The sequence below is a fragment of the Malaclemys terrapin genome, chromosome 2 (assembly GCF_027887155.1).
Source record: "Malaclemys terrapin pileata isolate rMalTer1 chromosome 2, rMalTer1.hap1, whole genome shotgun sequence".
Lineage (NCBI taxonomy): Eukaryota > Metazoa > Chordata > Testudines > Emydidae > Malaclemys > Malaclemys terrapin.
This window is the reverse complement of record NC_071506.1, coordinates 171,299,820-171,326,498: the sequence shown is the minus strand read 5'-3', so window position 1 is coordinate 171,326,498 and position 26,679 is coordinate 171,299,820. Positions and strand designations below refer to the sequence as shown.

The following is a 26,679-nucleotide window of genomic DNA, read 5'->3' as shown; positions in this document are numbered from 1 at the left end:
AAGTTGCTAAATCCATCACTTTGCATCTGGAAGGACAGGTCAGGCACAACTGTGAGGATGAGAGAATAGAAAAGTGGGAAATGGGAACATCAGCCCTGGGGAGGAAATGTCTTCTGTGGAGTTTTTGCAGGGTCGGAGCAGTTTACTTTAAAAGTGCTTTTTTTGTCTTCCAGGGTAATGTGGAATTCTGGCTAGGACAGCTGCTGAATGGGATTAAGAAAACAATCCATTCCATCATTAGACAGGCATCTATAGCCATTAGTGATTCAGGATTTAAGCTGTATGACTTTCAGACAATGTTTCCTGCACAAATAGGTCTTCTGGGAATTCAAATGATTTGGACCAGAGATGCAGAGGATGCGCTAAACAATGCCAAAACAGACAAAAAGGTTGTACTTAGCAAATCCTCGGGGATTAATTAAAAGCATTGTTTAGATCAGTGCACACTGCGCAAGTTTAAAAAAGAAGGTAGAAATGACTAAATAAAAACGAAGCAACTGGAATGACCTGTAAATTCCTCCATATTGATACGTAGGATGGTGATACTAGCCCACAGTGTTAGCACCCTTTGTTTGAGCTCTTTGCACTACTGCGCTATCTGCCCTGACAACTGGCAACATGAGACCAATCCCCAGCTGGGGTAAATCAGCATATCTTAATGGCAAGACACTGGTTTACATAAGCCGAGGGTCTAGCTCAGTGATTCTCAAACTTTTGTACTGGTGACACAGCAAGCCTCTGAGTGCGACTCCCCCTTATCAATTAAAAACGCTTTTAAATATATTTAACACCATTATAAATGCTGGAGGCAAAGCGGGGTTTGGGGTGGTGGCCGACGGCTCGCAACCCCCCAGGTAATAACCTCGCGACCCCCTGAGGGGTCCCGACCCCCAGTTTGAGAACCCCTGGTCTAGCTTATGGGGTTTGTGCACCACCTGCTTCCATCCGCTGTCCATATTAGCGCTGATGGAGAGGCACTGGTCAGAATCTCTGATGCTGTGAACTAGTGAGGAAGGAGTATGACAGGAAGGGATAGAAGGTCAATCCTCACTTGCTTTAAAACTAACTTTAAAACAGTTTCTAATGTTGTGTCCCACCCCCCACATTCTTGTCAGTGGCTACGAGCTTTGGGAGGGAACAATGGGCAGTTTAGGGTCAAGGGAGTGTCATCATCTACTATAATCCCCAAACTGGTTTGGGGGATGTGAGAGCCACCAGTATGGGGGAATAGCAGTGTCTTTCCTGTGCATGTAGCTGCTTTAGGGGACGGTGACAGCGTCCTCCCCCTCTTTTGGGGGAAGGGGGAGCATAGGAGCTAGTTTGGTGGGGGATTGGTTCCACCTTATGCCCAGAAAAGATGCTTCCAGCACCATAGATGTTTTTGATAAGTGCCTCTCCTCTGGAACTTAGATAGAGGCACGTGAGAAGGCAACTCAGAGGAGTGCTCAAGGCTTTGTCTACACTACACAGCTTTTAGTGACATGGCTGTGTCACCACAGCCATGCCATTAAAAGTCGTGCAGTGTAGCTGCTGTTTGTTGGTTCTCCTGCCCACAAAAACTTCCACCCCCAATGAGTGGGGTTAGCTGGCATTTGTTGTAGCAAAACTTTTGTCTTTCGGGGAGCGGTGTTTAACACCTCTGAAAGGCAAAAGTTTTGTCGTTCAGTTGCCAGTGTAGGCATAGCCCAAGATTGCTAATACAGCAGTTTAAGGAACATGTGCAGTAGGACCAAGCTAAGAGCTAGTAACACTGTCCTACCATGAAAATAAACACAGGCAAATGCTAAAGAAAACAGCATACCACACTGTGATGTTACTGACTAAAATTAAACTAGACAAGACTCCAGATTAGGGGGAAAATACTTTAACCTCCCATTTTTCTACATCATACAAAGCCAAAAAGGGCATGGACCCAGTTTTTGTTCCATTGGAGCTCATTTAACTAGAATCAAACTTCATTGGCAAACAAAATTTCTTGTTGGTTTTGTTTGTCTGTTTTCTCCTTAAAAAAAAACATTTATTTGTAGTTTTCCTCCGCATATGGAGTAGGTCTGGGTTTGCAAATATCCTCAAAAAACCCACAAAACCCAATCTGATCATCCCTTCATGTGTTCAAAGCACTCGCTGTGGCCTAAGTGCTGCAAACTACTCCATCACCCCTGGGCCTGCACAGAATCCCATTTGGAGTTATTGACAGGGGTCCAGCTTACCACCGCAACTGCAGGATTAGAGCCCCTGTTATAGATGTAAGAAGTCAGGATTTTATTCCACAGTCTCTTGTAGCAGAAATAAAGTGTTACTTCAGGCACATTTAAACTGTCCCTTACACCAGTTTTCTCCTCTGAAAGTTACCGTGGTTCTAGGGACAGAGTCAGAATCCCAGCTTCACGTTTCCCAAAAGTGAACATATTGGTTGACTGATGTGTATAGTTTAGTACCCAAAGGCTGAAGTCTGATGGCTTCATTGCTTTTGAAGAGGACACAATACAAGCACCCTACTAGGTAAAGGTGAGGTCGGTGTACTATATTAGGCCACTGTCCTGCAATGGAATCTGCCCCCTCAGCCCATGTATCATCCCACTAAAGTCACTGGAAGTCCACAGGGGCTCAGGGAGTATGCTCTAGTAGATCTTGATTCAGGATTGCAGCCCTAGTTAATACAAAGTGAGGCTGGAGCAAAATGTAACTAAAACAGGAGATATATATTTGTAAATGTCTGCAACTGTTCATCCTCTAGAGATTGAAAGAGCAAAGGGTGTTTGTATTAATATAACTCTGTTCTCTTGCTGTGTGGGAAAGGTCATGCACACAACAAATCAGAAGTTTCTGGACCTTTTAAATGATTTGATTGACATGACAACACGTAATCTGACAAGGATGGAGCGCACAAAATATGAGACTTTAATCACTATTCATGTACATCAGAAGGATATCTTTGATGATTTGGTGAGGTTTTTTTTTAAGAGCTCTCTAATTGAAAAACGTTTTTTACATATATGAAATGTAAAAGGAAATCTCACATTTCTTCACTTTGTTTAACTCTGCTGCTAGTACTGTCATGCAATTGCATGCTATCTGGGCTTGTCCTTTCTAACTGCATCTTAAAAGATTTACATTACAAGTATCTTATTTGTTTGCAGTGTTGAATTATTTGTGGGTGAGAACATTAACATATTCACTAAGAAAAATGTAGGTTCCGATCCTGCAACTATTTGCAGATGGGCAGACTGCAACATCCTGATGGCTCCCTATTGATCTCACTTGTGGCTTCCTCTAGGGGCAGCAATCCAACCACCTGAAACAAATTGCAGGACTGGGGCCTTAAAAACATAGCGTGAATTTTTGGACCCCCTGCAGTGATAGTTTTGCCATTGACTTCAGTGGGGTCACAGCTTCACAACATACAACTTTAGAGTCCAATCTTGCAAATAGAGCCACACACACAGATCTTTACTCCCTTGTGGAATTCCATTGAAGTCGACAGGACTCTACACAGGTGGAAGGGTGCATGCATGTGGATCAGTTTGCAGGGTCAGACTCATAGACTGTGGTTTTTCCTTTTTTAAATTATTACTGATTTTCAGCATACGAGAACTTTGCTAAGGGGAAAGCACTGTTGACCTTAACCTGTGATTCAAAATTTAAGACCTTACATCATTGGAGTTTTTAAAAAATATGTTCCCTTTTAGCTTTAGATTGAGCTTTGTGATTTCCAGCCCCTGCTTCCACTTCCTGATTTGAGGCAAGGGCTTCTGCAAGATTAAAGAAGCTGGGTTTCATGTATTTTGAGAAGGGGAGTAAACAATAACTTAAATTGATTTTCTGATTTATTTTTAAAATTTTAAATGCATCAAACTCTTCCCTATGGTAGATAATATGAAAGCATGAGACAATGATTAAGAAACTGGAAGCAAAAAAAAAAAAAAAAAAAAAAATGGTTGAAGGAAACGTCCTGCATATTGAGAGCAGTAATTCAGGGGGATGTGTATTGTTTAAATGATTTATATAGTGTGCAGAGAGAAATACTAAATGAGTTTCTAAATAAGGATAGAAAAGTGTAGCTAGAAGTCAAACTGCCAAGTTCTGTATGATGCCTGGGGCTTTCTCCTGTCCCCATCATTTTTCATTAATTTTTATGAGTATTTTTGAATGTGTATTTCATATTGGTTAATTTAATGTCAAGTATTACTGAAGTCTGCTGTATATTAACCCTTTGGAAATTGGGTAATCCTATTGTGTTTTTTCTGACCTGTTGATGGAAATGGAAAGTGGGCACTTTAAGATATGTCACTTCCTCCTCTCATATTTTTATTACAGTATATCACGTCTACACTAATGGTTTTGTGCTTTTGTTACAGGTCCGTATGAATATTAAATCTCCCTCTGACTTTGAATGGCAAAAACAATCCAGATTTTACTTTATTGAAGATGTGGACAAATGCATCATTCAAATCACTGATGTGGAGTTCAACTACTGCAATGAATATTTAGGCTGTACAGACAGACTCGTTATAACTCCTTTAACTGACAGGTAATCACACTAGGAGTATAGTATCCGCTTTGGGGGCAAAATCCTACTCTCATCAACATAAAGAAAAAGCAGGATTTGTCCCATGAATAGGCACCAATTACTATTAACACCAATGGGAGTTACCAAAGGAAGAACATCCCTTTCCTTTCCCACCCGCAGCTTTATATAACTGCAGCTTTATATAACTAAGTGTAGTAACTACACTATCGGGCGGATAACAGTGAAGAAAAATTAATGCTGTTTTTCAATCTCTCTCCAGATGTTACATCACATTGGCTCAGGCTTTGGGAATGAGTATGGGTGGTGCTCCAGCAGGACCCGCAGGTACTGGGAAAACAGAGACAACTAAAGACATGGGCAAATGTCTGGGAAAATACGTCGTTGTCTTTAATTGTTCAGACCAAATGGACTACAGAGGCCTAGGTCGTATTTATAAAGGTAAGACACTGTTCTGTTTATTCATTTTAGCCATTGAAAGAAAAATGCGTTTCTGTGTGGAATGCTTTTGTGACTGAGACTGAAACAATAGAATGACCTGTGGCTAGTGGTCATGAAACAATAGAATGACCTGTGGCTTTGTTTACAGCCAGCAGAAGAATGAAGAAGTGCAGATGCAGCCTGCTTAAAATTAGCTTGATGAAAAAATAAATAATTGGGGATACAAGTAAGAGAGCCGTACTACTCTCCTCACTGCCCTTCTTTTATTACTGCTTGGAGAGCTCTATGCTTTAAACAGTTCCATCCACAGACTTTGAATTGCGTCTCAGTGGCAACTGGTGGATGCACTGAAAGTCACCTAGTCTGCAATCTGGTCTATGAGCCTGATTCTCATTGCAGTCACACTGGTGTAAATCAGGGTAATTCCACTCCAGTCAATGTAGTGACACTGCCGTAATAAGTAAGAGTAGAATCAGGCCATGTGCCTCCACATTTAGCATTGTTTCAGTGCCTGTTGAGCCATAGAAATTTATTATGCACTCAGGTGGTGTTCTCCAGGAACCCTAACCTTCCCCATCAGACTCCCCTACACTGCACACCCCAATGCTGATAGACTGGCACGAACAATCTCATTTGGATCTCTTGCAAGGCAGTACAAAACAGTAATGCTTGACTGCCCTATCAAAGAGACTCCTATAAATTAGAACAGTTCATGAGTGAGTTTTCCCACATCTGCTATGATGTATTTGTTTCTCCATTTTCTATTTGATGACAGCTGGTGCCGGAAATAATTCATTTCTGAAGGGACTGTGTTCTGTTTTATCTTCCATCCCCTTCCATCCTTTCCTGTTTCATAGATTCATAGATTCTAGGACTGGAAGGGACCTCGAGAGGTCATCGAGTCCAGTCCCCTGCCCTCATGGCAGGACCAAATACTGTCTAGACCATCCCGGATAGACATTTATCTAACCTACTCTTAAATATCTCCAGAGATGGAGATTCCACAACCAGGGCTGGCTCTAACTTTTTTGCCGCCCCAAGCAAAAAAAAAGAGCGCCGCCCCACTGTAGCAACCCCGCCCCCAAGTGCCGCCCCGCCGTAACAACCGCCCCTGGGCACCGCGCCGCCCTGTTGAAACACCCCCCCAGCGCCACGCTGCCCTGCCGAAACACGCCCCCGAGTGCTGCGCTGCCGAAACACCCTGCTGCCGAAACACCCCCCCGAGCGTCGCGCTGCCCCGGCCCGCCAAAACACACCCCCCCCAAGCGCCACGCCGCCCCGCTGAAACAACCCCCCACGAGTGCTGTGCCGCCGAAACAAAAACAACCCCCCCCCGAATGCCGCATGGCCAAAACAAAAACAACAACAAAAAAACTTCGAGCGCCGCCTGGCCGAACCCAAAAGAAAAAAAAAATACTTCTGAGCGCCGCCCCGCCGAAACAAAACAAACAGAAAACCAAAAAACCCCGAGCGCCCCCCGCCACCCCAAGATTGGCTGCCCCTTGCAAGGTGCCACCCCAAGCACGTGCTTGGTCGGCTGGTGCCTGGAGCCGGCCCTGTCCACAACCTCCCTAGGCAGTTTATTCCAGTGTGTAACCACCCTGACAGTTAGGAACTTTTTCCTAATGTCCAACCTAAATCTCCCTTGCTGCAGTTTAAGCCCATTGCTTCTTGTTCTATCCTTAGAGGTGAACAAGTTTTCTCCCTCCTCTTTATGACACCCTTTTAGATACCTGAAAACTGCTATCATGTCCCCTCTCAGTCTTCTGTTTTCCAAATTAAACAAACCCAATTCTTTCAGCCTTCCTTCATAGGTCACGTTTTCAAGACCTTTAATCATTCTTGTTGCTCTTCTCTGGACCCTCTCCAATTTCTCCACATCTTTCTTGAAATGCGGTGCCCAGAACTGGACACAATACTCCAGTTGAGGCCTAACCAGTGCAGAGTAGAACGGAAGAATGACTTCTCGTGTCTTGCTCACAACACACCTGTTAATGCATCCCAGAATCATGTTTGCTTTTTTTGCAACAGCATCACACTGTTGACTCATATTTAGCTTGTGGTCCACTATAACCCCTAGATCCCTTTCTGCCTTACTCCTTCCTAGACAGTCTCTTCCAATTCTGTATGTGTGAAACTGATTTGTTCCTTCCTAAGTGGAGCACTTTGCATTAGTCTCTGTTAAACTTCATCCTGTTTACCTCAGACCATTTCTCCAATATGTCCAGATCATTCTGAATTATGACCCTGTCCTCCAAAGCAGTTACAATCCCTCCCAGTTTGGTATCATCTGCAAACTTAATAAGCGTACTTTCTATGCCAATATCTAAGTTGTTGATGATGTTACCTTCCTTTTCTGCAGTCTCCATTTCCCTTTTCAGCACCAGTTATGCCTTGTCCTCTCTCCCTCTTGTTCTTTTATATTTCCTTCCTCACTATTCCCATTTTCTTTATTTTCCTTAACCAGTCCTCTCTGCCTGCCATTCTCTCTGCTGTCTCCTCCTCGTAGTCACTTTCACAAGTCTCTCTTGATATCTGATTGTTCCTCTTTCCTTGTTTCCCAGCTGCTTCCCCTTTCTTTCCTTCATCTTTCCTGAATACTTCCTGTTTCACTCCTCTCCTCCTTTTGCATCCTCATTCTCTCTGCTGTACTTTTCTGCACCTCCACAGCTTCAAGTGTGACTCCATCTGGGCTTTTCAACCTTTACCAAATTTTCCCACATACTTTTCATTCTCACCCTCCTTTCCACCTGCTATTGCATTGAAGTCCCCTTGGACTGAGCCTGTGCAAATTATTCATTCTCCTATTATCTCTACATCATTGAAGATTCTTCTGATATCTGTCAATACATAATTAATCTGATTCAGTGTGACTCCATCTGGGCTTTTCCATGTCGACTGCCGACATTGTTCTTTTTGAAATATTGTGCTCATTAAGTGCAGATGGTTTGCCTCTACGAAGGCAACCAGACATGCTCTGTGATCATTTCTTACACCTTTACTGAATTTTCCCACATACTTTTCATTCTCACGTTTCTTTCCACCTGCTATTGCATTGAAGTCCCCTTGGATGAATGTGTAAATGGAAAATGGCCTCTGTTTAGTCTTGTTTTTTATTTGTTTCTTTCAGTTGTTTTTTATTCTACATGTAATAATGGCTTCTTCTACACTTGATTCAAGCACTGTCGTCGTATGCTGCGTGAATGTATCTGAATATTTCCTAGTAATTAATATGGCTCTAATGTCCTACGAGGCTGGCAGTTCACTTGCTGTGCCTGTCTGTCACAGGGTTTGTTCCTTGTGGCTCCTCTTGGGGATTAGCGCTCAATTGGTCTGATGCCCCCCTGCTTCAGTTGTTCACCCCGTGGTCTCTCTCCCTCTATGCCTATCCCAGCTCCTCCCCCAGCTGGGCTTCATCAGCTATTGGACCTTCTCAGTCTTGACTCTCCTCCACGGTTAATTGGCCCTTTTTTCCTACTCAGGTCTTGTGTGGGGTAGACCCCTATCACATACCCTCCGAGGTAACCCTGTAACCTTCAGGAATACGGGTGCCTTCTCCCCTGGAGTTGTCGGATCTGGGCCCACCAGTCATCTCGTTCCTGCTCCAGCTTGTCCACCATGAGAAGCAATCTACCCTTCTCCTCCATTGTGTTCTGATACTTATCCCTCTGAAATTCTAAGTCTTGCAAGGCAATTCGCAAAGCTTGCTCTGCAGCTACTAACTTCTCTTGTGCTTTTGCCTTTGTTCCGCAGATTTTCCCACCACCCTTTTGATCAGGGTTTGAGTTCCCACTGTATTCTGGTTACCCTCCGCATTGGTCTCGGTATCATTTAACTTTGTCTTTTGGGGACTCTTTCTTCCCTCCAATTTCTCCTCACCTTCCATCCTCACAATTCCCACACCTTCTCTACAACCACTGTGCACACACAATGGGCCTCTGGCTCTTCCTTCTGTTCCTTTACTGACACTATGCCCTTTTCCTGACTTTCTTTTTTCTTGAAGGGACAATGCCTCCTCACATGTTCCCATTCCCTACAGGAAAAACAGGTCCCTTCTTTTCCTACTCCCTCAGCAGGTGGGACTTTTTGAGGCTTTCCGACATCCTTCACTTCATGACTAGCTTTCTTGTCCTTATATGTAGGGGCATTCCCTTTTCAGGTGTCCCTTCTGCCCCCAGGCATAGCACTCTCTTGGCCTGGTCACTGGCCTCCTGGCCCTGGAACTTCTTTTCCACTCCCAACCTCTTCAGCCCCTGCTCACTTCCCAGAGGATCTTAAATAAATATTGCTGCTGGTGCACCAGTTTCATTAAATACCCCCGCTGTTTCTGTTGCTTCTGCAGGACCTGTGTAAGCAGTGCATGGATCCCCCGTTGGTTGCTTTTCTTCCTCAGTTAAATGGGAGTGAAATTGCTGGGGTACAGCTCAGAAGGGTACTGGCCTTTTCCAAAAAAGGTCTCCATGCCCTGTGGCTCCATTGTCTCTTTTTTCCTAAACTTGCTACTATGGTCTCTCACGCTCCGCTTGTACCAGGGGCAACCGTCATACACATATTTGCCACCAAATTGTCACAGCGTTTACTACTTACTGCTGAAGAGCCTCCTTATGGCTCATCTCGGGGATTAGCTCTAGACCACTCTCTTTCAGTTGCTCGCCCCATGGTTGGTCTCTCTTTTCATGCCTATCCTAGCTCCTTCCCTGGCTGGGCTTCATCAGCTATTAGGCCTTATCAGTGACTCTCTTCCAGGTCTGGCATGGGGTTAATTGGCCCCTTTTTCCTACTCAGGCCTTATGTGGGGTAGACATCCCCTCACACTATCCTTTTTTGCACAAGTGAAATTATTTTGCAAAGGCCAGATTTCATTGGGAGTTGTGGAATGCTCAGCTCCTCTGAAAATCAGGCCTCCCAATTCTTAGGCACTCTCAACTTTTCCAGCAGGTGGCAATACAAAACAAATAATTTTTTCCTTCCAAAGGGAAAAAAAATCTGACCAGAATTGAATTTCACCATTATAAAGACAAAGTAATTTTAAGATAATTTCATACACAGCTCACGGTATGCATAAAATGCCAATATTCTATCCACCAACATACACTTATGTTAAAGAATTGCATGTTTTATTTTTTTCCTGTTATTTCCCCAAAGTGATCATTGTTGCAAAAATAGTTTTTAGACTGGAACCTGATAACTTACAATAAAAGTATGTCACTTAAAACAGAAAACATGTAGGTCCAAATCCATCCCCAATGTAACTCTGTTGACTGGTCTGGATCTTTGAAAACTCATCAAATCCTCTCTGTCTACATAGAGGAAAAATACTTCAGAAAGGGATCCAATCCTGCACCACTGAAGAAAATGGAAGTTTTTGAACTGCTTTTAAAGGGGTAGGATTGGATCTTTAGTGCTCTGAGTATCTTTGTCCCTCAAATGGAAGAATCTATTAAAATCTTTGCTTCATTATGGCAGTATGGTATCTGAAAATATTCCAGGCAATTTTAAATGTAAGAATTAGATTTGTATGGCTTGTGTAATATCCATAAATTCTCTTAATTCAGTGGATTAATTGTAATATTCACAAATGTTATTCAATGCCAATTTAGAAAAAGCTTAATACTGTTAATGTACATACAGGATTGCATTTCATGTGGAATCTGTGATATAGCTCTGACTGTACCAAACCTGGGAGAGTCGGAATTCTGGCTTCATTTACATTGCTGTAAATCTGGAGTAACTCCACTGACTTTGTTGGAGAGATTGCAAAATTACACCAATAAAGCAAAGAGTAGGATTTGACCCTGGAACTTTGCTGTTTTTCCCTAATCACTGTAATATCACATAAATTGAATAGGTAAATTTTTATGGGGAGATATAGAATTAAAATAGAAGATAATTGTTTTCATATTCTTTCTACTCTGCTGTTATTACAGTCTCCAAGAATTGACAAGTATTGGTTGGGTTGTGATAGCTGATGTATTCACAACCCAAGGTGGGAAAGAGAGAAAGAGGGCTAGGAGAAGAGAGATGAGAGGGCCTCTAAGAGGAATTGGGGAAAACGGAGAATAAAGCAGACACAAAGAAACATGACAGAGGCAAGGGAGAATGAGACTACAGAAAAGAAAGTGACAGAGATAACAGAAAAGGGAGAAAAGCGAAGACAGAAATTGCAAAACAGGAGAGAGATAATGAAAATTAAGGAATTAGCTGAAGCGAAAATGAAACAAGGGAGAAACAAGAGGTGGGAGAGAACAAAACCAGCAGCATGTTTATTGTTTCTGTGTGCATGTGCATGCAGTAGTTTAACTACTTTTTGGAACTGTGTATTAAATATCATGATATCTTGGTAACAATATTTTTTCAAGATTCCTGTTCCCGAGGGATATGGAGAAAGTCATTTCTAAGGGTATGTCTACACTACGGGATTAATCCGAATTTAGATAATTCGGATTTGAGAAACAGGTTGTATAAAGTCGAAATGAGTGCGGCCACACTAGCACAGTAATTCGGTGGTGTGCGTCCAAGTACCGGGGCTAGCGTCGATTTCTGCACCGTTGCACTGTGGGTAGCAATTCCATAGCTATCCCATAGTTCCCGCAGTCTCCCGCGTCCATTGGGATTGTGGGTTAAGATCCCAGTGCCTGATGGGACAAAAAACATCATCGCAGGTGGTTCTGGGTACAGCCTCACTTCCTCCCTCCCTCCCTCCCTCCCTGCATGAAAGCAACGGACGGCAGACAACCATTTTCGCGCCTTTTTTCCTGGGTGGGTGAACACTGCAGACTCCATACCACGGCAAGGATGGAGCCCGCTGAGGTCAAGACAGCACTCATGAATATTGCAAACACCTCGCGCGTTCTCGTGGAGTTTATGCTCAGCCAGGACCAGAAAAACGAGGCGAGGAGGCAGCGGCGGCGGCAGCACAGCGACAAGCATGATGAGGACATGGACACGGACACGGACACAGAATTCAGTGAAACCACAGGCCCCGGTGCTTTGGAGATCATGTTGTTAATGGGGCAGATTCTATCCATGGAACGCCGATTCTGGGCAAGGGAAACAAGCACAGACTGGTGGGACCGCATAGTGTTGCAGGTCTGGGACGATTCCCAGTGGCTGCGGAACTTTCCCATGCGTAAGGGCACTTTCATGGAACTTTGTGACTTGCTGTCTCCTGCCCTGAAACGCCAGAATACCAAGATGAGAGCAGCCCTCACAGTTGAGAAGCGCGTGGCGATAGCCCTGTGGAAGCTTGCAATGCCAGACAGCTACCGGTCAGTCGGGAATCAATTTGGAGTGGGCAACTCTACTGTGGGGGCTGCTGTGATGCAAGTAGCCAAAGCAATCACTCAGGTGCTGCTACGAAAGTTAGTGACTCTGGGAAATGTGCAGGCTATAGTGGATGGTTTTGCTGCAATGGGATTCCCTAACTGTGGTGTGGCAATAGACGGAACCCATATCCCTATCTTGGCACCGGAGCACCAAGCCACCGAGTACATAAACCGCAAGGGGTACTTTTCAATGGTGCTGCAAGCACTTGTGGATCACAAGGGACGTTTCACCAACATCAACGCGGGCTGGGCGGGAAGGGTTCATGACGCTCGCGTCTTCAGGAACACTACTCTGTTTAAAGGGCTGCAGCAAGGGACTTACTTTCCGGTCCAGAAAATAACCGTTGGGGATGTTGAAATGCCCATAGTTATTCTTGGGGACCCAGCCTACCCCTTAATGCCATGGCTTATGAAGCCATACACAGGCAGCCTGGACAGGAGTCAGGAGCTGTTTAACTACAGGCTAAGCAAGTGCAGAATGGTGGTAGAATGTGCATTTGGCCGTTTAAAAGGTCGCTGGCGTTCATTATTGACTCGCTCTGATCTCAGCCAAAGAAATCTCCCCATTGTTATTTCTGCTTGCTGTGTGCTCCACAATCTCTGTGAAAGTAAGGGGGAGACCTTTATGGCGGGGTGGGAGGCTGAGGCAAATCGCCTGGCTGCTGATTACGCGCAGCCAGACACCAAGGCGATTAGAAGATCACACCATGAAGCGCTGTGCATCAGAGAAGCTTTGAAAACCAGTTTCATGGCTGGCCAGGCTACCGTGTGAAATATCTGTTTGTTTCTCCTTCATGAAAACCCTCCCCCTTTACTGACTGATTTTCTGTAAGGAACCCACCCTGCCCCTTCCCCCATCTTTCTTTCAAACCAAATAAAGTCACTGTCATTTAAAAATCATTTATTCTTTATTAATAGATTAGAAAAAGAGGGAGGGAACCCGGGTGGTATTTGGGAGGAGGATTGCTGGGAAGGAAAAAGCCACAAAGAAAAGGTTAAAAAAATGACAGCCTTTTGCTTGGGCTGTCTACTGGGGTGGAATGGGAAGGTGTACGGAGCCTCCCCCCCCGCGTTCTTACACGTCTGGGTGAGGAGGATACGGAACATGGGGAGGGGGGAGGGTGGAACAGGGGCTGAAGCGGCAGTCTGTTTTCCAGCAGCCGTTCCTGAACCTCCACCAGACGCCGGAGCAGCCCCAGTGTTGCATCCTTCATCCTCTGGTCTTCCTGCCGCCATCTCTCATCTCGATCGTCTCTCCTCTCCTCACGTTGGTCCCTCCTCTCCTCACGTTGGTCCCTCCTCTCCTCACGTTCACTGACTTCTTTCCTATACTTTGAAACTGTTTCCTTCCACTCATTCAGATGAGCTCTGTCACTCCTGCTGGATTGCATAATTTCAGAAAACATGTCCTCCCGCGTCTTCTTCTTACGACGCCTTATCTGTGATAATCTTCGGGATGGAGGAGGGAGGCTTGAGGAATTTGCAGCTGCTGTAGGGAGGGGAAAAAAGAGAGAATTGTTTTAAAAGCTACATTTTGCAGAACAATGCTTATACTCTTTCACGGTGACCAACACTGTTCACATTACATAGCACATGTGATTTCTGTGCAAGGTCGCATTTTGCCTCTTAATGCTGAGTGCCTGTGGCTTTGCTGCTAGAGATCACAGGTCTGGGCAACAGAATTCGGCTTGCATGCGGCCATGGTAAGCCATTGTTTTACAGCTTCTGCACTCTCCTTTCCCACATACCAAGCATAGCCTGTAGAGTGCTGCAGAAGCCTGGCCAATCTCAGCCAGTTGGGGGGGGGCAGTGTGGGGGGGCTTGTCTGGGCCCCTTCAGGCAAGTAGAGTGCTGCGGTTTTTCTGTTAACATTCAGCAGCACCAGAAAACAAACTAACCCCCCCCCCCCCCCGCCATGAATTCTCTGGGATGATCACGGTACCCCTCCCCCCACCGCGTGGCTGGTATCAGGGAAGATCCCTGCAGGCACCAAACTACCCCCCCCCCCCCGCCGCCGACCCCCCCCCTCGCCATGAATTCTCTGGGATGATCACGGTACCCTCCCCCCACCGCGTGGCTGGTAACAGGGAAGATCCCTGCTAGCCAAACGCGAAAAACTCAGGGCCAATTTCCCATCTGCGCTTGGCTAACTGCAGGGAAGGATTTATTTTCCGCCACAAGCAAACAGCCCAGTAGGAACGGCCACCTCTGTCCCCTTAATTAAGTTCCCGTATTTCAACCAGGTTACCAGGAGTGATATCACTCTCCTGAGGATTACACAACAAGATAAAGAACGGATGTTGCTTGAATGCCAGCAAACACCGGGACCATACGCTGCCAGGCTTTGTCAGGCAATGATACCAGATTACTTGCTGCAAGCATGGCGTGGTCAAGTGTCCTACCATGGAGGAGGGAATAAGGATGCACTGTCCAGAAACCTTCTGGCAAGGCTTTCGGAGTACCTCCAGGAGAGCTTCATGGAGATGTCCCTGGAGGATTTCCGCTCCATCCCCGTACACGTTAACAGACTTTTCCAGTAGCTACAGACTTTTCCAGTAGCTGAACTGACCGCGAATGCAAAGTCAGGCAAAGTAATCATTAAAAACCGTTTGCTTTTAAAACAAGTTTTATATTTTAAAAGGTAAACTCACCTGAGGTCCCTTCCATGGGGGTCAGAGTCTTGGGTACTGGCTTGGGAGGCTTGGGAGGGTACTTCAGTCAGGGTGATAAAAAGATCCTGGCTGTTGGGGAGAATGGAGTGCTGTGTGCTCTCTGCAAGCTCCTCCTCCTCCTCCTCCTCCTCCTCTACCCCATCGGCAGAATCCTCAGGCGTCAAGACTATCCCCGACCCAGAATCCACGAACAAAGGTGGGGTAGTGGTGGCAGCCCCCCCTAGAATTGCATGCAGCTCGGCGTAGTAGCGGCATGTCCGCGGCTCTGACCCGGAGCGACCGTTTGCCTCCTTTGTTTTTTGATAGGCTTGTCTGAGCTCCTTGACCTTCACGCGGCACTGCTCAGAGTCCCTATTGTGGCCTCTCTCCATCATGCCCTTGGAAATTTTTTCAAAAGTTTTTGCATTTCGTCTTTTAGAACGAAGTTCTGCAAGCACTGAATCCTCTCCCCATACAGCGATCAGATCCAGTACCTCCCTCACGGTCCATGCTGGTGCTCTTTTTCGATTATCAGCCTGCATGGTTACCTGTGCTGATGAGGTATCTGTGGTCACCTGTGCTCTCCACGCTGGGCAAACAGGAAATGAAGTTCAAATGTTCGCGGGGCTTTTCCTGTCTACCTGGCCAGTGCATCCGAGTTCGGATTGCTGTCCAGAGCGGTCACAATGATGCACTGTGGGATAGCTCCCAGAGGCCAATACCATCAAATTGCGGCCACACTAACCCTAATTCGAATTGCTAAAATCGATTTTGGCGCTACTCCGCTCGTTGGGGTGGAGTACAGAAATCGATTTAAAGGGCCCTTTACATCGAATTAAATGGCGTCGTTGTGTGGACGGTTACAGGGTTAATTCGAATTAAAGCTGATAAATCCGAATTAAAGTCGTAGTGTAGACCAGGCCAGAGAGACTTACTAGATGAAGTTCTAAGAGAAAGCTCTTAACTTCCTAACAAACATACTTGTAACTAGCCTGCCAAAGATGAAGGTAACAGGGATCAGGAAACAAAATCTCATTGTGCTCTTGAATGCAAGCTTGTCAACAAAACCAGTGATATTCCCAATTGGATTGTGGACAACACATGAGACCTCACATGGATACATGACTCTGCTGGTTCTCCATTATCACAGTACATTCCTATTAATTACATTATTCACTCTGAACTCCCCTCCTCATACTCCTATGCATAATGGTTGATGGACAGAACCTTTAATTTAAATACTTAACACCATTGCTTTTTTATGTTAATTAATTATTAATAAAGTAGAGGCCCCGGGAGAGAGACAGCATTATTTATCTTCCAGAAATTGATAGTGCATGATATAATCTATGCTGCTGTATATATTCTTAAACATAATCCAATTATTCTGTAAAGTCTGTGCTATTGTATTTACTTGCAAAGAATTGATAAAATAACCACTAAAACTGTAAAATGACCCTGTTCATGTGCTCACAAAAGCCAAGTAAGAAAAAAGAATTCAGCCAAATGAAGGTATGAGGTGGATTCATCACTATGCTCATCCAATTTACACCAGTATACCACCATTACAATTAATGGAATTTCTCTGATTTAAAACCAGCGTAGCACTGTGGGGAATTGGCTCCATCATATCTTTAAAAAAGCCATCACATTAGAAAAGAGTTAGCCATTCACATGGACGAGCTAAACGAGATACAATGAAAGTACCCGGTACAGTTTTTAACACCAGAGGGATGTTCTTTCCCAAAGAATGCAATTTACATGCAGTTTATATTAACATATTATGTGTGTGTGTGTGTGTGTGTATGTAAATGAATATGCACAAAAAACTGGGTATTTTCAGTTTCTTGGAATTTTGTGGGAAAATAGCTTCTGCAGAATCTATAAAATCAGCCCTTGATTTATTTCACCTGTGCGGCAAACATTGGCATGAAAAATCTGAGGACCCTGAACATACTATTGTTGAACATCACAGAGCCACTAATGCCTCTGGTAGGACATATGCTTTGTTGATAAAGGTCTGCTGGTTGGGGTGGGGAGGAGCAGGGAGTAGGTTTCCTGACATGTTTAACTTTTTTTTATCCTAACCAGTTATAAGACTCTGAGTTTTATTTTTGTTATGTTCTTTTTAAAAGCTCCAGTGGTGAAATTAAAATAGGTTCTTAATTAATAAAGTGAAATGTGGCCTGCCAAAGCCAGTATTACATATCTCATCATAGGTTTGGCTAGTATATATGTATGAGACATATGTTTTCTACACCCCATGTAATCTGAGGCAAGTTAGACCTAAATTCTGCATAAGGGCCCTGGATTCCTCAACACTTTGGTGCAACAGATGAAAAATTCTGTAGCAGCTTTATTTAAATTAAAAAGGAAGAGTTTTTAAATTAAATATGAAAAGGAAAAATATACCCAGTATAAAAACCCCTGTGCATTTTATTTTGATATTAAATTCAATTTCCATTTCCACTGTCTCAGCATTTAATGCTTTCAATATACTGCATGTTTCTGTATGGACAGTGAGTAACTGCGTTAGATATCCTCAGGGCTAAAGCTGGAATTTTTGGCAGCTAGATTGGGGTATTTTGGGTTTTGGACAGTTGAGGTTTTCAGAGGCAGCTTGTCATTGTGGGACAAGATCTTTATCAAGCATTCGTAAAACTACAATACCCACCTGGGGAAGTGAGGAAACAGATTGACAGAGCAAGACGGGTACCCAGAAATCACCTACTACAGGACAGGCCCAACAAGGACAATAACAGAACACCACTGGCCATCACATACAGCCCCCAGCTAAAACCTCTCCAGCGCATTATCCACGTTCTACAACCTATCCTGGAAAATGATCCCTCACTCTCACAGACCTTGGGAGGCAGGCCAGTCCTCGCTTACAGACAACCCCCCAACCTGAAGCAAATACTCAACTACACACCACACCACAGAAACACCAACTCAGGAACCTATCCCTGTAGCAAACCTCGTTGCCTACTCTGTCCCCATATCTACTCTGGCAACAGCATCAGAGGACCCAACCACATCAGCCACACCATCAGGGGCTCATTCACCTGCACATCCACTAATGTCATATATGCCATCATGTGCCAGCAATGCCCCTCTGCCATGTACATTGGCCAAACCGGACAGTCCCTCCGCAAAAGAATAAATGGACACAAATCGGATATCAGGAATGGTAACATACACAAGCCAGTAAGTGAACACTTCAATCTCCCTGGTCATTCTATTACAGATTTAAAAGTCACTATCATTGAACAAAAAAACTTCAGAAACAGACTTCAAAGAGAAACAGCAGAACTAAAATTCATTTGCAAATTCAACACCATTAATCTGGGCTTGAATAGGGACTGGGAGTGGCTGGCTCACTACAGAAGCAGCTTTTCCTCTCCTGGAATTGACACCTCCTCATCTATTACTGGGAGTGGACTACATCCACCCTGATTGAATTGGCACTGTCAACACTGGTTCTCCACTTGTGAAGTAACTCCCTGCTCTCCATGTGTCAGTATATAATGCCTGCATCTGTAACTTTCACTCTATGCATCCGAAGAAGTGAGGTTTTTACTCACGAAAGCTTATGCCCAAATAAATCTGTTAGTCTTTAAGGTGCCACCAGACTCCTTGATGTTTATATTAGTTGGATGTTTCTTCTAAACATATCAGCAGTGAAGTAGTTAACAGAGTTGACATTTGGGCCTCGATTTAGGAAAGTATTTAAGTATGCTCTTAAATCCCTCTCCCGTTTTAAGCAAAACACTTAAGCACATGCTGAAAATTGAGCACATGCTTAGGTACCCTTCCTCAATAGAAATGCTCTCCTGAGTCAGGTTTTGAATTGTACATTTTAGATTTCATTGTTAGCCACCCATTGAGATGACTAGTACTGCACACAACTCTCCGATATTATTTCACACTGTCTGCAGGAAGACAGCCCTACATTGATTGAGAGTTGGTTTATGTTTGTAAAGATTTTTTTCATAACAATAAGGGCTAACAAAATTTTTAAATGAAAGCTTAGATTCTGTAGGACAATTCTGTGGCAAGGGCTGGATAATATGGCATTCATATGGTACCCGAGGAGGGAAAAATACAGAATATGAATATGGAGAATCATGGCATATACAGGGCCCTGTCTGTTTTCTTCTTATAGTGGTTGCACGTTAGAGAATTTTTTTAAATAGAGCATTCCATACAAAGAATATAAAATAGTACTATATTAAAAATTGGTGTAAATAGTCTTTCAGGTAGAATAGCCACATTCTCTATTTCTTCCTCCTTGGGTACCATGACAGTCTGAACCTCCGGCCTCTCTGTACCTCATCCCTTCCCTCTACAGTCTGTCCAAAAGGATGCCACCAATGTCATTTCCTTCTCACCTCTTTCCCCGCATCTTAAATCTTTGTCCTGGCTCCTTCTCTTTTTTTTTGTTCAGTTTGAGTTTCTTGTCCTTGTCTTTAAAGCACTCCACAGCTCCATTCTAGCTTACAGCTCTAGTCTTCTCTCTTCACATCTCATCCCAGGTCACTCCCTCTACTGCACAATGATCCTTGTTTCTTTATCCACTCCCAATGTAATACCTTCCTCCATGCCCCCCTCTATACTTGGAATGGCCTCCCAATCAGTCGTTATCAGGAGTTAGCCATCTTCTGCTCCAAACTACTGTCTGGGCTAAATCCAGATGTCCATGGAGATCCTTCTTGCGGGAGAATGGGGGATATTCTGCTGCACAAGAGCAGGCAGGATTTAGTGAGTCTGCACAGAGGCCGCTTCACAGGGACCACCCGCTAAGATTCCCTCTATCCAAGTGCATCAAGGTTTGGAGATGGGGCTGTAGTGGGCTGTGAGAGGAGAGGCAGTGGTGCAAGTATGGTGGTACAGTCTGGTATGCCGTACCAGTAAGATATTTATAGCTGGTATGGTGTACCGGAAAGATAGAGGAGGAGCCCAGCCCTGCCCCCTGCCTTTCCACGGAGCTGTGTCTCCTCCGTCTGTACAGCAGCCCCGCTGGAGGTCAGGGCTGGGGGTGCGAGGCTAGGGGCAGTACAGCCGCCGGAGGAACTGCCGGCATTCTGCTCCTTTCCCTGCTGCGGTTCCCAGTGGGGAAAGGAGCAGAATGCCAGCAGCTCCTCCGGCGTGGCTGTACCATCCTCAACCCCGCCCTCCCAGTCCTTCCAAGCAGCTGCATCTCCTGAGTCCTCCTTCCCAGGGTCTGTACAGCAGAAGTCTCTGGCGCAGTGGGAGGAGGACAGAGCTCCCCCCCCCACAGGTAATGTGCGATGGATGTGGATCATAGGGAGGGGATGGGAAGAGCGTGGGGTCACGGGCTGGGGGTGGGGCAGGAGGCGTCACCTGGGGAGGTCATGTGCCCCCCCCCCCTTTGTGTCCCTCCCATGAGTGCAATGTACCAGCAAGAAATGATTTCTACTTGCACCACTGAGGAGAGGAGACAGTGGATCAGCTCCTGCACACATTTACTGGCTGTTGCCTCTCTTGAGGTGGGAGTGAAATAGCAGAAGGGGCTACGGCAGCACCTTCACTGCCACACCACAACTTGGGAGAGAATTTCTTCCCTCATCCGTAATTGTAAAATCCCCTGCTATGAGCCTGGTGACTTGGACTTGATGCAGAAATGGAGGGATTTGACCCTCTTAAAGTATACCTGTACCAAGAGGTTTATAACATCAGCCCACAATTCCACTCCATGGCCTGTTATGTGCATTTGTTGTAATGGTGTGTGACTTCTGATTGTTAGTTCTTCAGGAGGAGAACTCTGTTTTCCATTCAGTTCTTGCTATGTGCATTGGTTACTATAAAAAACTGAGTACAATTGTGGTGCTATCAGGAGTACAATGATATATGGATGTGGTCCCAAGCTCTACTTCAAGTGAACCCCTCTCAAACACAACTTCATACGATCCTGTTCTTGGCCCTGTGAACTCCTGGTTCTCCATGCACTGCAAAGGATGGTGGGCCTTTTTTTTGCCCATAGGTGCTGTATACAAATATAATATTTACAGTGGTCCCTGGCTTTGATAATGGTAGCTGTAAAAGCATAGGATTCCCTGCATAGGATTCCCTGCATTTTTCTCATGCTACATTATATATCCAAAATATACGGTACTTTATGTATGGCCTGATATACTATATCTAACAAAATTCTTGTGGTTTCCCCACTCATTTTCTCATAGGTTTAGCCCAGTCGGGTGCATGGGGTTGCTTTGATGAATTTAATCGCATTGAACTTCCTGTTCTATCAGTAGCTGCTCAGCAGATCTATATTGTTCTTCAGTGTAAGAAAAATAAGAAGCTCCAGTTCATCTTTACTGATGGTGATGTTGTTGACATGGACAGAGAATTTGGCATATTTCTGACTATGGTATGTGTGTGTGAATCATAGCATCAGAGGACAGACTCCTGTTTCCTTTACCCACAAAATAGTCTTATGGGACTATTTGTATGTAGTCAGTGGAACTACTTATATGAGTAAAGCAATCAGGATTTGACTGATAGTGTGCGGGCTCATAAATAATATTGTCATCCTCTGTTGCCCTTATCTCTAATAGGAACATAGGACTTGTTGTACTGAATACGAGTCATATTTCCATCATAAACCACATGTTTCAGGGTATTTTTTTTAAATTGGATATTGAAAACTCGTCAGGCTGAGACGAAATCCAAGTACTAAATATTTTTACAAACGGGAACGAAAAAAAGGACACACAGTCGGCTCTTTCATCAACCTCTTCATCAGAATTTAGAATTTCTGGTGTCAGCCCTCCAGTATTTAGGGGTGGCACAAAGCTGCCTAAGTTCCAGTTTAATTGGCCACTGGAGGATTCCTCCTGGGCAGGGCAGCAGTGCACAACTTCAGCCTGCCAGCATAATGGTTACAGGGACAGGGGAGCATAAAGCTGTGCTGAGTGTTCCTCAATCATAATTGAAGATCGAGGCACTTATCTTTATTTTAAATTGTTTACTTTAAAAATATTAATAATATTACTGTGATTTGCCAAAGCAACACATTTACTAGACATTCCTGTGGTCTTAGAATAGGGGGTGTGATATTACATATTGCATGAGCTGCAGTATTTTAGATGAAATTGGACAATGGTATGTGACTGCTGTATGCTCTGGTCGTCATATTCCTTCACTCCCATGTTTATATCAAGTAATATTCAGAAAAAAATAAACCCTCTGCCCACACTGAGGGTAAGTGATAATTTATTATTTTGCACTCTGTGTCTTTCAGAATCCTGGCTATGCAGGGCGACAGGAACTTCCAGAAAATCTAAAGATTCAGTTCCGTACAGTAGCTATGATGGTGCCTGACCGTGGTATCATTATGAGAGTCAAGCTGGCAAGTGCAGGTTTCCGAGACAATCAAATCCTTAGTCGAAAATTTTACACACTCTACAAACTTTGCGAAGAACAGTTATCTAAACAGGTGAAATAAACATTTGTTTAGGAGTAAGCCACTGCTGTAAGCGAATAGTTAACATGTTTTGTGTGTATTACTATTTTGAAGTTGAGTAAGCCTACTTTTTTGGTTAGGTTCACAGATCAGAATGTACTAGCAACTGGATCTTAAATAATTGTGTTATTCTAATTTTCAGAGTACTTTACCTACTAACAGAAGCTTGTTGATTTGGTGTGTGTGTGGGAGGTTTGTTTTGTTTTTTAATTAAAAACTCAAGTTTTAAGGGATGAAATATCAGGGACAGTTTGCAGTTATGTTGGTAGAAGCCACATTTTTCACCCACTGCTCTTAAAAACTTTTTTCTTCCTTCTGATTTTGGTTATTTGCTACAGAAGTGTGTCTCTCTGTGTATATATAGTCAAAAAGGGGTTTGAATTTTATGAATTATAACTAATTTTACAATGTCCAGCAATCACATTTCTGTGTTTGGCACATCTTGCTGGGTGTTACCATTTTATCTAGTGAGAGTTATTTAAATGCAGACAAAGGGTACAGGTTTTTGGTGAGAATCTATACAGAAATTGCTGAATTCTGAGTTTTCTGCCCTGGATGCCCACTATGGGCTCTCAAAGGGGAGATATCCAGAGAGAGGAGATGTGAACATTGAGGCAAAACACAAACTAGGGCTATGTCTACGTTACGGATCTTACAGCAACACAGCTGTATCACTGCAGCTGCACCGCTGTAAGGTCTCCTGTGTAGCCGCTCTATGCTGGTGGGAGAGAGCTCTCCTGCCGGCATAATTAAACCACCTCCAACGAGTGGTGGTAGCTATGTCAGCGGGAGAGTGTCTCCCACTGACACAGCACTGTCCACACCGGTTCTTTTGTTGGTGAAACTTATGTTGGTCGGGTCGGGGAGTGGGGGACGTTCACAGCCCCTGACCAACAAAAGTTTTGCCGACAAAAGTGCTAGTGTAGCCAAAGCCTAGGTGTCCTGCAGTTTGGGACCCATTGAAGAGTCATATTGGGCCAGCTTCACCACTGCATTACTCCAGTTCTACCCCATGGTATCTCCATTGACTTCAGTGGAGTTATCTTGGCATACAATTTGAGCAACCCAGGGGTGAATCACACCCATTATTTCAGAGAAAAGAAAAGTACAGGTTGGGATGTTTTTCTCTCTCCATGTATTAATTCTTCCACCCCCACTTCCACCCCCAGACTCTGTGAACTGCCTTGCCTCATTATTTTTGACAACATTAGTATGATTTTTGTTTCAGGTTAATTTCACTCATATAGCAGCTCTTGGCTGCAAATTGATTTTCTGACGGGTCATGTCAGCTGCTATCTTTCCTGTAATATTGCCAGAGGGTCTGCCTTATCTGTGAACTTCCCATACAGTCCCATATATTGATCCAGCAACATTGATAACAATTTACATATTGCTTATGATCCTGCTTCATCAGTCCAGCCATCTGTCCACTTTTCGCTTTATAGCAGGCCCTTTGAGGTAACCAGACTGTTTTTTCTGTAGAGACATCTTCCAGCACCTTGGGAGAAAGGGCTTCACTGTGTCAGAGGGTGTTGTGGAATGAGATGACTTGCCGCAGAGAAACCTTGTGCTGGGTACAGATTTGTCATGAAGTTTAGGAATACTGTGTGTACGCACCATTTCCTGGGTCAGCAACACAGATATCTGCAGAGATATTGTATTGGACATGGTCTGGCCTGTTTCCCCAGGGTCAGTCTCAGTGGGATGTTGTATTGGATTTTCTTCTTGTCTGAATGGTTTGTCTGTGTTGTTTCTGTTAGTTTCTGTTTTGGACATGGTTCTCTTCACTGTACTGGGAGGTACATTCACAGACATTAGAACTGGGACTGTATGTGGAGCAATATGGAATTTCACCCCTAATATTTTGTCCAGCCTTGGAAGGGATGGCTGTTGCTTTTCAGTGTGAGTGCCCTCTGGAGTTTTTTGAAACGACCACCACATCCTATGTGTTGGTGGTTATTTGGCTGGGTCGCTTGTATGTTGGGAGGGTTGCCTTGCCAGCTCCAGGTGCTGATTCTGTATCCTTGTCAGAAGTCTGATACTGTCTGTTGATCGGCTATTGATGGTGGGTGTCCTAGGTGAAAGTTCCGGGCTGGTTAGTGGCTGTTCACTACCTGTGTGTCCTGTTTGTGGTACCTCAGTTCCCCTCACTACAAGGGGGTCTCTGTGGGACAGTGCACTGTGTGTGTATGCATAGTATACTGATGACTCCTTGCTAGGCCTTCTGTACCTACCATTAGCAGAGGGAATCGTTGGCTATTGGAGAGGTTTGCTCCAAGCTATCCCTTCCTTCTGGTGCTTGGAAGTGCTACCATCTGCTGTTCTTTTTGCGGATACAGACTAACACGGCTGCTACTCTGAAACCTGGCTCATTACAGTATGCCAGCTTGTCCTGCCTGTGCATGACAATCTCCTTCTGTACCAACATGCTTGCTCCAGATAAGGTGATGGATTAACTTGAGGGACCTGCTGGAGTTCCTATGGTACCGCTCCTTTTAGGTAGGGGAATAACAACTTCTCTGGATGACCATAGCCAGGGTTTATCTACTCGCTACCCCTCATCCAGTTTACCTGTAGTAAGCCTAGCACAAATGTGCACTGGGAGAGCACTGGATAGTGTGACGTGGAGAGGATTTACTCAGATGTCTAAATGGTTTACTTACCAGAGCTTCTGTGCATCTGTGTTATTTAGACTGGCAAACTCCTGAATATCCCAGTATGGGACTAGGGCCATGCTGTGACTGTGTATGATTATGTGACTAGATAGCTCATAATCCAAGATAGATAAATCCAAAGCTGACAGTGAAGAGTTGCAAAGGGATCTCACTTGACTGGTGACAAAATGGCAGATGAAATTCAGTGTTGATAAGTGCAAAGTAATGCACACTGGAAAACATAATCCCAACTATACATTTAAAATGGTGGGGTCTAAATTAGTTGTTACAACTCAGGAAACAGATCTTGGAGTCATCTTCGATAGTTCTCTGAAAATATCCACTCAAAGTGCAGCATCAGTGAAAAAGGTAACAGAATGTTAGGAAAGGAAAATATAATAATAATGCCACTATATAAATGCATGGTGCACCCACACCTTGAATAATGCATGCAGTTCTGGTCGTTCTATCTCAAAAAAGGTATATTAGAATTGGAAAAAGTGCAGAGAAGGGCAACAAAAGTGATTAGGCATATGAAACAGCTTCTATACGAGGAGAGATTAAAAAGACTGGGACTTTTCAGCTTAGAAAAGAGATGATTAAGGGACGATATGATACATGTCTATAAAATCATGAACAGTATGGAGAGAGTGAATTGGAAAGATTATTTACCCCTTCACATAACACAAGAACAAGGGGGTCACCGAATGAAATGAGTAGGTAGCAGGTTTAACACAAACATAAGGAAGTACTTCTTCAGACAATGCACAATTACCGTGTGGAACTCGTTGCCATGGGGTGTTGTGAAGGCCAAAAGTACAACTGACTTCAGAAAAGAATTAGATAAGTTCATGGAGCACAGGTCCATCAGTGGCTATCAAGATAGTCAGGGATGTAACCCCATGCTCCTGGTGTCCATAAACTTCCAATTTCCAGAAGCTGGCACTGGACAATGAGGGATGGATCACTCAAAATTGCCATGTTCTGTTAATTCCTTGTGAAGCATTTGGCTCTGGCCACTGTCAGAAGACAGAGTACTGGGCTAGATGGACCCAATATGTCCATTCTTATGTTCTTGTGAACATGAATATGTTCTTATGCTCTTGTGAGAGTGGACAAATGACATTATATTGATAATCTGACAACACAAGCAGAGGATGCAGCTGCTTGTGTTGAACAAGGAACCGTCTACCGACTTATCAGTGGTAAACAGCAGACACCAACAAATACTCTCATCAAGGACAACCAAGGCCACCTACTAACAGAAAAAGAACAAGAAATGCGCCAGACAAAGCATTTCAAAGAATTGCTGAACAGAGAGCCACCTAAAGAGGAAGCAAACATCCAGGAGGCAGAAGACAATCTTGATATCAACACAGACACCCCAACAAAGGAAGAGATCATTCAAGCCATCAAATCCTTAAAAAATGGGAAAGCTCTTGGTAAGGATAACTGGAATGCAAATTGTTCAAGGTAAATCCTGAGTTAGCAGCATTTATCCTGGCCCCTCTATTTACATCAGTCTGGGAAAGGGAAAAAGTGCCATGTGAGTGGATCATTGGGGTTATAGTGAAGATACCAAAGAAAGGAACTC

The 26,679-nt window shown here is 44.2% G+C and overlaps 1 protein-coding gene across 1 annotated transcript in view; it reads left to right on the top strand.

Annotated features, from left to right (window-relative positions):
* Positions 1 to 26,679, top strand: part of LOC128831797 (dynein axonemal heavy chain 5-like) — a 279,614-nt gene that overhangs the window by 101,826 nt on the left and 151,109 nt on the right. Inside the window, exons 39-44 of the mRNA XM_054018564.1 lie at positions 174 to 389; positions 2,800 to 2,946; positions 4,359 to 4,531; positions 4,791 to 4,969; positions 21,149 to 21,336; positions 22,210 to 22,404. Of these exons, the coding sequence (XP_053874539.1) occupies positions 174 to 389; positions 2,800 to 2,946; positions 4,359 to 4,531; positions 4,791 to 4,969; positions 21,149 to 21,336; positions 22,210 to 22,404 (1,098 nt within the window). The remainder of the gene's footprint in view (positions 1 to 173; positions 390 to 2,799; positions 2,947 to 4,358; positions 4,532 to 4,790; positions 4,970 to 21,148; positions 21,337 to 22,209; positions 22,405 to 26,679) is intronic.